General features: G+C 51.9%; 2 protein-coding genes across 4 annotated transcripts in view; one reads left to right on the top strand and one right to left on the bottom strand.

The window, feature by feature from the left end:
- The first annotated feature begins 546 nt into the window (after positions 1–546).
- On the top strand, positions 547–2,125 carry Ccl17 (C-C motif chemokine ligand 17). The gene is made up of 3 exons (XM_004626051.1): positions 547–616; positions 1,270–1,387; positions 1,954–2,125. The coding sequence occupies exons 1-3, from the start codon at positions 547–549 to the stop codon at positions 2,123–2,125; spliced, it is 360 nt and encodes a 119-aa protein (XP_004626108.1).
- Positions 2,126–12,573: 10,448 nt separating this feature from the next.
- The window catches only part of Ciapin1 (cytokine induced apoptosis inhibitor 1), a 17,557-nt gene continuing 16,467 nt past the window's right edge, over positions 12,574–13,663 (bottom strand). For all 3 annotated transcript variants that reach the window (XM_023709298.1, XM_023709297.1, XM_023709299.1), the window contains one exon: positions 12,574–13,647. In XM_023709298.1, coding sequence (XP_023565066.1) covers positions 13,376–13,647 — 272 coding nt within the window. In that variant the 3' untranslated portion in view covers positions 12,574–13,375. The remainder of the gene's footprint in view (positions 13,648–13,663) is intronic.

Here is a 13,663-nt window from a genome sequence, read left to right as displayed (position 1 = left end):
CGTCCCTCGGGGCCCTTCTGAGCCTCAGGCCTTTCTTGGGGCCCTGAGGAGCAGCTGGGTACCTGTGCACAGCAGTCTCAGGGCCCTAGGGGACCTTCTTAGGACCCCAAAGCTCTTGGCTCACTTGGTCTCTGCTGTTTGTCCAACTGTCTGTCCCCACAGGGCACCAGGTGTGAAGGCCTTTCCACAGCATCTGAGCAGGGTAAACCCAGTGCAGGACGAAGGCCTCTTGGTTCTGCTAATAGAGGAACCAAGAAATGTCCCCTGAGAAAGAAGAAGTGTCACTGTCATGTCCCTGGATACATGGACCCCACCTCTGTCCTCAGTTCAGTACCCATTCTCTGGAAAGCCACAAACATTCCAAGACTGGACTTCTACCGAATCATCTCAAATTCTGTGAATCACCCGAGCCCAGGAAGGGAGTGGGAGGTGACAGAGGTGGGGCACAGCCTTGAAGAGGTTAAATAAGTCACCCCCAACCCCACCGCCAGGCTCATCTCCCCTGAGCAGAGGGACCACACAGAGCTCTTCTCGCACTCTGGCACCATGACGTCCCTGAAGATGCTGCTGCTGGCCGCCCTGCTCCTGGGTGCCTCCCTGCAGCTCGGCCATGCAGGTAAGAGCTGGGCACAGGTGCTGGGTGTGGGGCAGGAGCAGGCCCTAATGTGCCCACAGAAGACACTGGGGCTGGGAGCAGAGCATTGGAGGATGATGGCGCTATGGCCCTGGGCTTGGGGACAGACTCAGGGTGGGACAGTGTGCAGCACCCCAAGGACTGCAGTAAGGATGCAGTGACTGCCCAGGTCTGCATGCAGAACTGATGATTCTGCTGCTATGGGTTAGTGTCTGCTTTATTAACGGGCTTTTATTTATGATGAGGGAAGCAGCATAGACAGGAGAACTTGTTCCAAGAACATGTGAAAAAAGACTTTTATATTCAGTTGGGAAGAGAAAGTTAAAATAAGGTTGCTGGTTATGGATGCACACACAGATAAGTGCACACACACACACACACACACACACACACACACACACACAGGACCCACAGAGAGGCCCCGCATACACACATGCACACATTAACAGAGACACACAAAATCACCTGCCCACTCACACATGAACCCACCCCAAGAACACAGGCATGGAGAGATACTGACAGACAGACAGACAGACAGACACACACACACACACACACACACACACACATACACACACACCCCCCACAGACCCCCTCTCCCCAGGTGCTGACACCTGCTCCTGCTCTCTCTCTAGCTCGAGCTGCCAACGTGGGGCGAGAGTGCTGCCTGGAGTACTTCAAGGGAGCCATCCCCACCAGGAAGCTAGTGCGCTGGTATAGGACCTCGACTGAGTGTCGCAGGGACGCCATTGTGTAAGTCCCCCTCCCCTGCACCTCTACTCCTAGTGCCCTGGAGTTCCCAGGACAGTGACTGGGGAGACAGGCAGAGGAGACCCTCCCTGCCCTGACTGCCAACCTGCTCTCTGGGGTACCCAAGAGGCTGCAGGCCGAGAGGTCCCACTTCCCTGTTGACTTATGGTGAAACTGAGGCACTGAGAGGGATGGGACACCCTAGGTCAGGCGGCCAGTTAGCGACCATGCAGTCACTTCACCTTCCTGGGCCAGAGCCAGGCGGACGACAGCTGCCAGCACAGACCCACTAGCACCCTCTGTCTCCAGGCTCTAGGTGGGGTGGGGTAGGCACAAGGTCTGCAGCCCTGGTCCCTCAGAGCTGCACTCAGGTAGGGCCTCAGGAGTGTGGCTTCCACCAAGCCACTGCAGCCTGATGACCCGAGGCTGCTACGGCTGGCCAGTGTGGCTTCAGCAAGTTCTCACTTCTTGGGGCCTCGAGGTTGTGGTCAGCACAGGGAGGAAGGCTGTCTGGCTCCGGAAGCCCTTTCTGACTCCCATAACCCAGATACATACATCCCTTGGGGCAGGTTTGAAACCGTGCAGGGCAAGCTCATCTGCTCGGACCCCAAGGACAGGCACGTGAGGAAGGCAGTGAGACACTTGCAGAGCCTCATGAAGCCACACAATACCACCACCCTCCCTGGACCATTCAGAGACTTCCGGCATCGGCGTTCAGAATCTCTGCCCCGAGCTGCCTGAGGAGCCACAGCGAGGGCAACTGTCCCCTTCCTGAACAGAAGCAGGGGCATCAATGAGCCCAGATTAAACAGCCTTTCTCCCTCAGTCTGGGTCAGTGTGTTCTGTCTCCACAGCGCCGGACAGCAGGCTCCTCTGGGCTATCACACCAAAAGGCTCCTCAGAACGCATCTGATTCTGGCCTGTCCAGGTCAGAAGAGAAACTGAGGCAGGCAGAGGGGCGTGGCTACTGCAAACTATGCACAAGTGAGGGGAACACCTAGCAGGGAGGGGCAGGGCTGAGCAGGGCAGGTGGACAGAGCCTGGCAGCCCCTTGCTGGAGGACTCTGTGGGTCTTTTTGGTCCCCAGAGTGTCTCCCAGACCAGCCCCTATTCTTCCCTGATGCAGAACTGGAAGCACTGCTCGCTTTACATTTTGTATTCAATAGTACACGTGTTCCCAGGAACCCTTTAAGCTCAGAGCAGCTTCCCGGCTGGGTGGGGGTTAGAGGAGGAGTCCTGCAGCCCGGGCCCCACTACCTCCACTCCGATCCCTCAGTACTCACTGCATTTCAGCTGATCCCGGGAAAATCTCTGGGGCCCCTCTGCCAGCTCACTGCAGTGTCCCCACTGCAGGCTGAGCCCGCTCTGCAGGCCCTGGGTCCTGTGTGGGCTTCTAGGCACGGGGACCGCGCCCCTCCCGCCTTCCCCCTGTTCCCGGGGTTCTCTCCACCTGGGCCCTGCCCCACATGACCCCATAGCTCCTCCCTCCAGACCCCATCCAGCCTGAACCCAGTGCCGCCCCACTCCCACCCCCGTCGGGTTTCCTCGGGTCCCTGATGTGGGTCGTTCTCTCAGGATGTCTGGCTGTCAGTTCCAACTTCTGCGTTGTCTTGGGAGCTCTGCGAGCCACTCGGTCCCCCAATGCTCTGAAAGAGGGAGGCGGGAGCCTCTGCCTAAGCCCAGCTCAGGGGACAACAGGAGACTCATGGGTCTTTGCATTTCAGGGCTGCCACACGCACCCGGCCAGCTTATTTGGGCACAGTCTGGGCTTCGGGTCCACCCACCCCGCACTCAGCCAGTAATCTGGCAGGGCTGTAGTCTTATTTCCAGGCAAGGTGTTTGCCTCCTGCTGCCCCTTGTGGCCACTTGTCTCAATGCAGGGCAGACGCCCACTATCTAGGAGAGGCAGAAGCAACAGCAAGTTAACAAAAAGGAAGCTGCTGACTGTAACCAGCCGCTGACTCTGACCTAGCGGCTCTCCCGCACAGGTGGGCTCCCCTCCTCCCTGGCGCCCGAGGGGGGGGGCCGCAAATCCAGTAACAGCCACAAACCGAGTCCGGGGACAGCCTGTCTGAGGGCCTTGAGTAAGGTTCACCAGGTGGAAGGAGGATATCTAGATTGCAAAAGCACCACGAGTTTGAGGCCAGCCGGGGCTACATAGTGATCTCAGGGCCATCCTGAACTACGCAGTGAGACCCTGTCTCAAAACAAAAGATAAATGGAAGAGGCGAGGAGGCTGTCCCCTAAGGCAATGAAGGGAGAGCAAGGGCTGGGGCTTGGTGCTGCCCCTGACACCAAGGCCTGGAGGACACAGAATTAAACTTTAACTCTGAGCAGAATGTTAAACTGCACTGCAGATTTCCCTAAAAGAAGCAAGAAAATGCTCCAAGAAGTCCACAGGGTAAAACTCCAGCAAGGATAGGTAAGGGAGCTCGTGGGGAGGGCCTTGAAAGCAAGAGACAGGAGCCTGGTCCAAGGGACAGCTGGAGCCAGGACAGGCTGCGAAATGCAGGATTTGAGAGGGATTTTTTTTTGGGGGGGGGTGGCTCAGGCTGCCTTAAGGGCGGGTCTGGTCAGCCATGTGGAGCTGGGGATCAAACAGGTCCCATGCACCTGAGTTTGCTCAAGCAGGTGTTTAAACAACTGAGCTAACCCACAAGCCCCCTGAAACGCAGGATTTGGAGACCAAATATCCATCTACCTCCTCCCTGGTCCTTTCAGTTGCACCTAACCAGCAGTCTATCAGTTCCTTGCTCTCACCTGTCGGATACTGGCCCCATGCTGACCCCCTCCTTATAACTGGGGGTTGGATTCAGCTAAGGAGCTCACTGGTGTAGGTTTTCAGGTCAGATCATTTAGTATGTGACTTAGTTACTAGGGGAGGGAGTATCTTGTGCATGGTAGATATCTGATTTATATATCTGTATCCGGTGAACTAGTGGGGAAAGGAATGTGACAAGGTGCGTGACAGCTGGGCTTCAGGCCCACATCCTAAGAGGTGGAAATTAAACTTGGATTCTTCCCCAATGGTCCACCAGAGGGCGCGATGTAACACAATTCTGGGGTTGGGGTCGAGGCCCAGACTCCTGCCTTAGCACTAGGAGGTTGGAGGAGCATCTGATGGCTGCTATAGTGCAGCTGATGGGCTCTTCTGGGGAAGCAGAGGCCAGGAAACCACCAAATACACTACCTAGGAGTAGCTGGGTAGAGAAAAGGAAAGAGGGCTGCTGGAGTTGTAGGACCACCGTTTCCAGGAAAAGTTCAGCTGTGTTTGGAATACTAGGCCCGGTGGCCTGTTTTCCGAGTCTGCATACATCCATGTGGCATCCATTCATCATAGGACAGAGAAACAGCTGACGTTATTAACATTGCTGTGATCTAGCTTTTGTGCTGCTCAAAAATCATATTACAGCCAGGCCTGGTGGCGTGCAGCTGTAGCCCCAGCTAATCAGGAGGCTGAAGTAGGAGGATCGCTTGAGTCCAGGAGTTCTGGACTGCAGCGCACTATACCAGCAGGGTGTCCACACTAAGTTCAGCATCAATATGGTGACCTTCCCGGAGCAGGGGGACCACCAGGTTACATAAGGAGGGGTGAACTGGTCAGTCAAGGTTGGAAATGGAGATCAAAACTCCTGTGCAGTAGCAGAATCGAGCCTGTGAATAGCCACTGCACTGGAGCCTGGGCAACACAGTGAAATCCCCTCTCTTTTACCCCTTTCACACAATCTGTATTTAGGATACTTCACTAGTGATGATTCCAAAGTTGTTTTTAAAAAACATTATAAAGCCAAAGGCAGTGGAACGTACCTGCAGTTTTAGCTACTAGGGAGGCCAAGGCAGATCATGAGTCTGGGAGTTTGAGACCAGTCTGGGGAACATAACAGGATTCTATCTTGGGGAAAAAAAAAAAAAAAAAAAAATCTGCAGGACATGGTGGCACATGTCTGTAATCCAGCACTCAGAAGGCTGAAGCAGGAGGATGAGTTCAGGCCTGCCTGGGATACAGTGAGTTCAAGGCTAACGTGAACTGTTTAGCAAGACTCTCTCTCTCTCTCTCTCTCTCTCTCTCTCTCTCTCTCTCTCTCTCACACACACACACACACACACACACACAGTCTTATAAACCAGTCCTGAATTCAGACCCCCAACTCTCATACCCTAAGCCAGTATTTCCTCTGTCCTGAATAATCCAGCATCAGAAACCAGGCCCAAGGCCCCCTGGGAACCACTCACCTGGCCAATCCTAAGATCGCTCCATCTTTACCTCTCAGGGCAATGGCCTAAGTTTTTCTGCACCCTCCCCTGCAACTGGCTTTGGGAAGTCCCTGTTACTTTGGCTGTTCGCCTTCATGTTTGGGAGATGCAGGTGAGTCTTCATTCCATGGCAGGCACCTCATGGAATGTGTTATCACATGGTCACCTCTATAAATTCAAACCCTACAGGTACATTTTAACACACAGGGCAGGAGCCTGTTTCCAGTGTGACTGTGGCCCTTCCCACACTGGCTTCACTTCCAGGGCCTGTTTCTCCAGTGACTGTGGGCCTTCTCCGACCTGTGCTCTGCTGGCTGCCTTTCTGCCCCTCACACTGCCCTCAGGGGTCCCAGTCTGAGAAACCTGGAAGTTTCTTCCAAGTACTTTGCCCTGACCTGGTGCTCCCCACCCTGACATTCTCCAGAGAAAACACAGCAGCCAAAGGGATGGAATACTCGGCCAGGTGCAGAAACAGGGCCTTGTCACACAGCAAGACCAACAGTGGACTCATCACTGGTGTGTATGAACTTGCACTGCTGTGTTCGCTGTGGTAGTTTCCCAGTAGCCAACAGGCATAAACAGCCAGCATCCTTCTTCCTGTAGATGAGCGGAATGCGGTGGCAGTGGGTGTCCACCTCGTGCAGTAGCACTCCATCCTGCCATCAAAGCAATGCAGACTATGACATGGGAGCCACCCATGTTTCCGTAAGTGAAAGCAGCCAGCCACAAAAGGCCACATACTGCACAATCTCATTATACTCGGTGTTGAGAGAAGAGTCTGTAGTCAGATCAGTCTGTTGTGACCAGGGGCAGGGAAGAGGGGTCTGGGGAGTAGCTTAGTGGCTATGAGGCTATCTTGCCAGGGGATGAAAAGGTGATCACACAACAGGGTGAATGTATGAGATGCTGCTGATTGTTTTCTGGTACTGGAGTTGAACCCAGGGCCTTTGCACCGAGCTCCATCTCCAACCCTTTTATTTGGAGCCAGGGTCCCACTATGTTGCTAAATTGCCCAAGCTGGGCTCAAATTTGTAATCTTCCTGCTAATGCTGACTTCACATTTGGAATTTTAGTTTTTCATTTCTTGACTCATATCTGCTGATTCATGTTTTCATCTTTTCTTTCCCCTAGAACCGGGGATTGATCTCAGGTCCTTCCACTTGCTAGGGAAGCGCTTATTCTACTGAGCCATTTCCCCGGCCCTCATGTTTCCATCACACATCTATGTCTCTTACCTCCTGAGCTCTCGGCTTTCTCTATCGAATTTTATCCATTTGTGTGATTTTCAGCAGTGTGGGCACAGCTCCATGCAGCTGTCCTCCTGCGTCTGGTTGTTGACGCTGGGATGGAACCCAGAGCCTTGTGCCAAGTAGGCAAGTGTTCCCCGAGACACACCCAGCCCTTTTTTTTTAATTTGTACGTTTGGTACAGGGTCTTACGACAAGATCTGCCTTGTGGTGATCCTGTTTTTGGCTTCCCCAGTGCTGGGATTACAGGTGTGTAACACCACACCTGGACTGTTGCTGGCTCAGTGCACCCTGGGGGTGAGACCAGGGATCGAACTCTGGTCCCTGCATTTGACAAAGCAGGCGCTTTGTCTCCTAGGATATCTCGCCAGCCCCCTCCTCACTTATTTTTGGTGTCGCTACTGTTCTGCAGCACTGGGGATGGAACCAAAGGCCCCACACTGAGCTAACCCTTTTTAAATTTTTGAGACCACTGAGTCATTAAATTGTCCAGGTCGGGGGGTCAGACCCATGATTCTTTTGGCTCAAGCTCCAAGACTTCTGGGATTGCCTGGTTGTGCTATCTTTATATCAAAACGTTACCCTTTCCTTAAAAAAATGACATTAGCTGTGAGACTACAACTGGGTCAAGTGGTCCATGGAGGCTCAGGCTAGCCAGGGCATGACTCCTCTAGGGTAGCAAGAATGTCCTTAAGACTCGGATTTTTCTAGTTGCCTTGTTCTTTGACTTCACTGTATTTTTTTGGTTGAATTTTTTTTTAGGGGAGTTTTTTTGTTGTTGTTTTGCTTTTTGTTTTTGGTGCTGAGGACCAAACCCAGGACTTCCAGCTTGCTAGGCAAGCACTCTACCCCTGAGCCATCAAAGTTTAAAAAAAAAAAACCTGCATGAATAAGGCTTACAAACCAATAAAAAATGCCTGGAAACCTGCAGCCTAGCTTAAGCAGAGCCACTGGGCCTGGGGAGTGTTGCTCAGTAGTTATGTGAGGCCCTGGGTTCAGTCACCAGTATCAGAAAAACCACCAACAGAAACTTCCTGCTACTAAGTGCTGCTTGCTTACATAAGCACAGGGACCAGGGTTTGATCCCTGGCACCACAAGCTGTGCCGGCCCTGCCCCTGGGCATGCTGAGCCAGCAATGGAATACTGGCATGGTGATGCATGCCTATAATCCCAGCACTAGGGAGGCACAACTCGCAGCAAGCCTCCTGCCTCAGCCTCCTGAGCACTGGGATTACAGGTGTGCACCCCCATACCTGGCTGGTCCTGAGTTTTATTCCCTGGTCTCCTTGAGCTTCTTTAGTTGTCATGCATAATCTGTATGTGTCTTTGTGTGTTCCTAATGATGTACTGATGCACTTTACATGGTCTTTAAAAAATTTTATTTTATTTTATTTTTTTGCAGAACTGGGGATTGAACTCAAGCCCTTGCGCTTGCCAGGGAAGCGCTTATTCCACTGAGCCATCTCCCCAGCCCCTAAAAAAATTTTTCTCATTTATTTGGTACAGGATCTCGCTACGTAGCTTGGACTTGTACTGATCCTCCTGTTTCAGCCTCCCCAGCACTGGGATAACAGGTCCCCAGTCTGGGTAGGTGACCAGCATGGTGCAACCAGTGTTCCAGGGCTGGCAGTACCAATACAACGGATCAAATCCAGATCATCCAGATCCTTGCACCTGCCAGTAAGGTGCTTAGACTGCTAAGCTATCTCCCCAGCCCCCTTTTTTTTTTATATAAATAGGGTCTCACTACACAGCTTGGTCTCATAGTGATCCTCCTGTCTCAGCCTCCCTAGCACTGGGATTACACATCTGGTTTCAGTGGCTGGCACAGTGCACCACTAGCCAGACAAGCACTTAAGACAGCTGAGCTAACCCCCCAGCCTTTTTTTTGTGGTAGTGAGGATTGAACTCGGGACCTTGCTTTTGCCAGGTGCTAATTTTACTGAGCTATCTCCATGGCCCCACCTCACAGGGTTTTAAACTTCATATAGACAACCTGTCTCATGGACACATTTCAACTCACTCTTGTCGCTCTGTTTTGTGACTCCTTCAGGCTCATCCTGCCATACTGTTGTTTTTTTTTTTTTTTGGTGGAACTGGGGATTGAACTCAGACCTTTCTGCTTACCAGGCAAGCACTTATTCTACTGAGCCATCTCCCCGGCCCCCTGCCATACTGTTGATGAGACAAAATACTCGTTTTCAAGGGAGGGTCACTTAAGTTCATTTAAACTGTAGATTAACAAATTCCCTCATCCTCTGCCCTGTAATCATAAAACCCACTTAGGAAAACAAGGCCACAAAAAGGAAGCAAACAGCTTAGAAAGTAAACATCAAAGCGAAATATCCTGTGACCAGCAGGTGGTCTACAGTGTCTGAAAAATGTAAGACTATAAACCTTATACAATTGTGTGACAATTCTGCAACATTCCTGAGCGTAAAAATGTAGTTGAGGGGCCAGGGAGATGGCTCAGTGGAATAAGCACTTCCCTGGCAAGCGCAAGGGCCTGAGTTCAAGCCCCGGTTCCGCCAAAAAAAAAAAAAAAAAAAAAGTAGCTGCTATAGATACCTCCCAAGTATATAACCTAAAATCAAAGTTCAGGCTAGTACTGACAATCTGGGAGTCCTGACCCAAAGTCAGGGTGTCAGTCAAGAGCTCACAATCTTCTCTTTTGTGGCTTGCTCACTTCACCTCCACTAAAGTGTCCCACCCTTCAGGTACACGTTGTCACTCATCTGCTCTCTTGCTAACAGCCTATTGGATCACACAACCAGTTCGTGCTCTCATATGTTGCAGCTTTGGCTATACTGTGAGCTTGTCTTCTGGCACATGTATAACGGACCGCATAAGACACAACCAGAGCAGGCTTGGGGAAGGCAACATGGCACAAGATTTATTGTACCTGTGCACGAACAGACTGAGGGTGATAAAGCTATAAGCCCCAAACAAATAAAAGCAGGGCTTTTCATGGGGCCTGGAAATGGGAAGGGGTCAGGTGAGATCGGGTGGGAGTTTCATTGGGGGGGGGAGGTGGAGGGGACACTGAGTACACATGTGGTCAAGGTTCTCCAAACATCCAATGCAGGTGCATAGACATTATTAGATGCTCTGGTGCTGAGATCTCCTGTCCTATCTCTTCTTCATAACATCCTGTCCTGTTTGTGCAGGGAAAGGAAGACCTGTCTGGGGTTTCCTGCCATTCACTGATGGAAACATGCTTTCTGGGGGCTGTAATTTGCTGAAAAGTATGGGTGGTGGGAAGTTGTGCCCAGGCTGTGCCTGACAGCACATAGAAAATTCCTTTAGGGCAGTGGTCTTTAAACATCGGTACACTTCAGAATCACCCAGGGAAGCAATGCAAAAATGCTGATGCCAGCTGGGTATAGTGGTACATGCCTGCAATCCAGCACTTGGGCGGCTGAGGTTGGAGAATCTCGAGTCTGAGGTCAGCCTGCACTACTTAGCAAGACCCTATCTTGAAGAAAACAACAAAAAATCCTGAACAAATTAAAACTATAAACCAGCAGACACCACGGGCCCCACTCCAGGAGCCACTGACTTACTAGGTCGTTGGAAGAAAAACCCAGGCATCCAAGAGCCACTTTGTTTTTAGCAGTCACACAGGCGATTCTAACACAGCTGGCAGTGAACTGCCCAAAGGATTCCCACCAGAGGTCCCACCTGCCACTGCAGCTGGCCCCTTGCTGCTTAGCCTCTTGCAGCTGCTCTACTCATGAAGCAGCCCCTCTTCCCCTACCCAGCAAGACTGCTTTCAGCACAAGGGGTTCTCCTTCAGCCTTCCTGGAGGCCACAGTCACCATCTGGGGTAACGCTGCCACTCAAGGGGCTGCCTCACTCCATAACAGGCAGCAGTGTCCTCTCTCTCCCTCTTTCCTGGGCACCTGCTTTTCAGCCCCTCCAAAGCTGCAGCTGCCACCTACCCCTAAGGTAGGGTTCGTTGTTGCTGCTCACTGCACTTGCAGCTTGCGAGTGAATTCAGAAGAGCATGGCACCAGGCACTAGGGAGCATACCGAAGTCCCAGCACTTGAGGCACTGAGTTAAGACTGTGTTGGAGGCCAGCCCGGATGCCATGGCAAGACGAAACTTTAAAAATACAAACAGGAGGGGTTGGGGAGATAGCTCAGTAGACTAAGCGCTTACCTAGCAAGCGCAGGGTCCTGAGTTCAACCCCTAGTACTGCACACACACACAAAAAAGAGCAAAGAAAAAGAGGGAAAGGGAAATAAAAAGGACTAAAAATGCAAACAGGAACTACAAGTATTCTAAAATAAAAACAATTTTAAAAATAAACAAACAAAAAAATACAAATAGGAAGAAAGCAGGCGGGGGGAATCCCAGATGTATGCCGCCAGGTTCTAAGCAAAAGACGTAGTTTCTAAACCAGTTCATTCCCAGTCCCCTCAGACCTACTGATCCAGAATGTCCACAGGTGACATTAGGCACCTGTATTTTTCATGTTTTTTGGTTTTGCAGTATTGAGGATTGAGCCCAGGGCCTTGTGTTGTGACTGAGCTTTGTCCCCTGCCCCAGACATGTTATACTCAGGAGACCAATGGCTGCAGGTCACCTCAGCGTGTTCTAGGATGCTCACCACTGCCTCAGCTGTAAACAGAGGTTGCACTCAGGGACACCCAAGGCTGTCTGGAGCTCCAATGTGAATCTGTGACCCTCTCCCCTTTAGAACCACCACCTTCCAGGGTCACGTATACAAGGACCAGCTGTCCCCTCCTGTGTTCCCTGTGTGGACCTGAACCTTGGCTCCAAGCCCAGATATGCACCACTGACTGGCAAGGCCTCTCCACCATCCAGCCCTGTCCCCCGTGGGATGACACACAGCAGCTACCAACATGGTCCCATTAATGATGCCACTGGAGCTTTACTGGGCCAGCAGGACTTGGAACAAGAGTCAGGGCAGCCAAGTCTTGTGGCATATGCTGAGCCCATCCCGGAACACCCTGGCTGAGGAACACGTCTCACACCTACGCAACCACAGCAGAACTACCGAAGGGCCTGCTGGCTCAGTACTTAGGCCACCATTAAGCCATCCTGGGGCTGTGTTAGTTTCTGTTGCCATGTAACAGGTCTCCAGACACTTCACTGCTTCAGACATCACTTATTACATCAGTTTCTGTGGTCACAGCCTCGCTCAGGACACTCCACCTTTGCACTCAGGGTACCACCCTTTCTGTACACTTGAGGTTCTCAGCCAGGCATGTGCTGGTAGGCCAGAGCTTCCAGTGGCTGTGTGGAGGGCCTGCTGTCTCAGCACTGTTTGTTGGGGGAATGTCCTTGCTTGGACCTCGTACAACTTGGCAACTTCTATATTGGTGGCAAGCTTTGCTCTCTAGTTCTTAATGATCACTTGATTGCGTCAGGCTCACTCAGGATAATCTCCCTTTTAATCCACTTTAAGTCAGCAGGGACTTTAACTACATTTGAAAAATCCCTAGGCTTTTGCACAGAACTCCTCTAATTCTAGAAGGGAGATTCCACAACTCTTGCAGGTCTTGCTCAGGGGCGACACAGGAGCATGGGTCATTAAGGCTGTCTCAGGACACAGTACCCCCAGGCTTAGAGCTCAGCTTCAGCCTCAGCCCTAACTAAACTCCAGCAGCAGGGACCAGAAGAAAAAGCAAGCCAGAATCCCACCAACCTATCAGACAGGTAACAGTTAACACTTGTATTTATAGGTCAAACAAAAATCCAGTCTCTTAAACCCATACAATCTCCCCCAGGTGTTTGGCAGGACTCATTCTGGGTCTGAGAGGAACCCCAGTGAGAAGAAGAGTCAGAGATGTGCTGTTGGTCCAGTCTGCCCTGCTCCTCCCAACCGGGACTCCCTTAAAAAGAGGCACTACTTGTAAGGACAGCACTGGCCCCACTGTGCAGGCTGCCAAGTTCTCCCAGAGAACACTTCCCAGTCCTGGCAGAGCTGGGTGACCCAGGGACACCACATGCACCTACACACCCCTCTTGGAAGTGAGGTACAGGAGTGTGCAAGTGTAACACCTGTTGGTGAACGGAAATGACAAGACACAGGCAGGGTGGAATGGGACAGAGGGACAGGATGGATCACAGTAACCAGTGAGTGACCCCTCTGGTGCCCTGAGGTCACAAGACAGTTGACTCAAGTCACCAAGAATATATGCTGACTCCCTGCCAACTTGGAAGGACAAGGAGGTGGCAGGGTTACTGAACCTGTCACAGGGTATAAATACTCAAGATATCTGGCTCAACAGTGTATGTCAGCATCTTACCATGAGGTCCCAACACTCAGTGAGAAGCTGGGCCTCTTTGGGAAACCAGGCTCCACCACGCCTTGGTCTTTTGGGAGACAGCACCACTACCACACTGCACTGCACACAGCCCACCTCATTGTCTACAGATTTCAGAGTGGGCAAGTCCAGAGGAGGCAGGAGGAGAGGGTCGGGAGTGGATGTGGAGCAGGCACGGCCTTGGGGTCCCTCCTAGGCATCATGCAGGTTGCTGTTGCTCAGGAGAACCTTCTCCCCAGGCTTAAAGGCTGGCATCCCGAGGTAGGGGCAGCTGGCACAGCGGAATGCATCACCCAGGTAGCAATTTCCACAGGCCGACTTGGGCTGGGAGCTCTTCTGTGCCTCCGACTTCTCCTTCTCCAGTTCTTCTGCAAGGCCACAGGTGCAGTTCTTGCAGGCCTTCCTCTTCTTCCCCTCTCCACAGGAAGTGGCCCGCAAGGAAGCAGGATCAGGCTTTTTCAAATCTTCTGGATCCAGCAG

This window comes from Octodon degus, unplaced genomic scaffold (genome assembly GCF_000260255.1).
Source record: "Octodon degus isolate 3935 unplaced genomic scaffold, OctDeg1.0 scaffold00011, whole genome shotgun sequence".
Taxonomy (NCBI): domain Eukaryota; kingdom Metazoa; phylum Chordata; class Mammalia; order Rodentia; family Octodontidae; genus Octodon; species Octodon degus.
This window is presented reverse-complemented; position numbering and strand designations above follow the sequence as displayed.